This window comes from Gymnodraco acuticeps, unplaced genomic scaffold (genome assembly GCF_902827175.1).
Source record: "Gymnodraco acuticeps unplaced genomic scaffold, fGymAcu1.1, whole genome shotgun sequence".
Classification (NCBI taxonomy): Eukaryota; Metazoa; Chordata; class Actinopteri; order Perciformes; family Bathydraconidae; genus Gymnodraco; species Gymnodraco acuticeps.
Genome location: NW_022990716.1, coordinates 20,987 through 23,404, shown reverse-complemented (window position 1 = coordinate 23,404; position 2,418 = coordinate 20,987). Strand labels below are relative to the sequence as shown.

The following is a 2,418-nucleotide window of genomic DNA, read 5'->3' as shown; positions in this document are numbered from 1 at the left end:
GACACTACATACTGATATACACCTGAACATCAGCAGGAGAGGACTCTTTAAAGCAGAGACACTACATACTGATATACACCTGAACATCAGCAGGAGAGGACTCTTTAAAGTAGAGACACTACATATTGATATACACCTGAACATCAGCAGGAGAGGACTCTTTAAAGTAGAGACACTACATACTGATATACACCTGAACATCAGCAGGAGAGGACTCTTTAAAGGAAAACCAAACAAATTGTGAGTAAACGTAAAGTACCTTCTTCAAACAGGTGACTGTGTCTGGCTCGGCTCTGCAGGTCAGGATTGGTTCTGGGGCGTCTGTCAGCCTAAACACACACACAGTACTTTTACTTGTTATGCAGTACTTTTAATTGCAGTACTTTTACAAAAAGCTGACAATACTTGTGCACTTTTACTTGAAGCTGTTAATAACTGTATTTATACTGGTAATACTTTTACATAAAGATGGTTTTAAATGAAACATTTTACTGCTGATACTTCAACATGAATCTGATTATACTTGTATAAAATGTTTCATGCAGTACTTTTAATGCAGGATTTGTACTTGTTATGCAGTACTTTTGCTTTGGCGTATTGGTAATTGTACAAAAAGCTGACAATACTTGTGCAGGTAGTTTTACATTCAGTTGATGAAACGTGTGTACTTTTACATGAAGCTGACAATACTTAATTAAGATGTTTCATGCAGTACTTTTACTAGTTATGCAGAGCTTTTTACTTGTACTTCAGTACTTTTACTTGTTATGCAGTACTTGTTATGCAATACTTGTACTTGTTATGCAGAGCCTGTTATGCAGTACTTTTACTTGTACTTCAGTACTTTTGCTCTGCTGTATCTGAGTCCTCTCTCAGGTGAACCTCTCACCTCAGAGTCGGAGCTGGACTCGGACTCGTTGACCAGAGAACTCTTCACATCGTCCAGGTCTCTCTCCGAGGAAACGTTTCTCTTTTCCTCCTGTTCTCCCTCGTCTTTGAACGCAATCAGCTCATCGTTGGCTCCCAGATCTCCGTCTGAAGCTAACATGCTAACATTAGCTGCTAACATGCTAACATCTAACTGTCCACTAACACGGACTTAATACCTAAGTTATAAAAGAAATAACAACCTACAACACCCGAGGAACTTTAACAGAACATCTGGGTCATGCTACACCTATTTCAAGCAGTTGAATTTAGTGTTTTTGGGACTAAAAAAACCATGCTAAGCTATGATGCTAATCAATGCTACATGCGGCGTTCACAGACGACTCGGATTTGCCGCTGTTAAATTCCTGAGGTATGGGAATCCTCACAACAAAACTAGCTTTGAAAACAAGCTAACATGCTAAGCTCGTATGCTAACATGCTAAGCCGTGCTACAAGCGGCGTTCACTGACGCCTCGGTGTTTCCGTTGTTAAATTCCTGAGGTGTGGAAGTCGCTGTTTTCCAACCGAGAAAAGAGTCCATAAACAAAAGGGGGATTGACGGGAAAGCTTCCAAAATGGTTACAAAATATAAAAAATAGTCCATAAACAGAAGGGCCTGACAGAGAAGGCTCTAAAATGTTTTTTTTTAAAAATAAATAATAGTTAAAATCCTCCCAGGACGGCTGACATTATCAACCCGACCGCGGTGCACTTCGCTCCGAGTGAAAAAGTTTACGTGTGTCGCTTTACTCCAGAAAAAGTAGATCCCTGTTTTGATTTAATTCCCACATCTTGAATGCAGTTTGGTTATAGAAATCCTCCCGATTTTAAGTCGACGGTTTCGGCATTTATTCAGAAAACAAGCCTGCTGTGCGGAGGCGTGGGAAACCTTTCTGGAGAGAGAGAGGAGTGAAGGGGGAGAAGAGTGCGCGGCGACCGGAGAACAGTGAAGGGGCGACGGGGACGCGCTGACCCCGGATCAGTTTAGCAAAGCGCGCTCCCGTCGCCGCTCATGCCCGACAGGCTGGATGAACTGATCCTGGATCAGGAACAACAGGTTGATCCCATACGAGGCACAAAGAGGAAGGAGGGAGGAGTTTACATGGACAAAAAGGACATTTTTTAAGACCTTAAAGGAGCAGTTAGACTCTTTTTTCTAAAGTCAACTTGTACTTGTGTAATTGATCTATGGAAGAGGATTAGGGCAACATGAAACCTTTTTTTTAGGATGTTACCAAGAGTAAAGAAATATAATAAAAATCAGATCCGAGATTAGAGTCAGAATTCATTCACAAAATGTTTGATCATGTGGCCCTACTCCTCTTCCTTATGAATCAGAATATAGTTTACTGCCAGGTCTGTTCAGATGTGGGAAGTAACTAAGTACATTTACTCAAGTACTGTACTTAAGTAACATTTCGAGATACTTTCCATTGTATGCTACTGTGTACTTCTACTCCACTACAGTTCAGAGGTACATGGTGTACT

General features: G+C 41.0%; 1 protein-coding gene across 1 annotated transcript; it reads right to left on the bottom strand.

The window, feature by feature from the left end:
- Positions 1 to 259: 259 nt before the first annotated feature.
- LOC117556347 (transcription factor 7-like 1-A) lies at positions 260 to 1,889 on the bottom strand (the record flags this gene model as incomplete). The annotated part of the gene is given in 2 exon segments (XM_034231637.1): positions 260 to 329; positions 890 to 1,889. Coding segments are annotated over 2 exon segments (250 nt in total), but the record flags the coding sequence as incomplete, so codon positions are not given.
- Between the last annotated feature and the right edge of the window lie 529 nt (positions 1,890 to 2,418).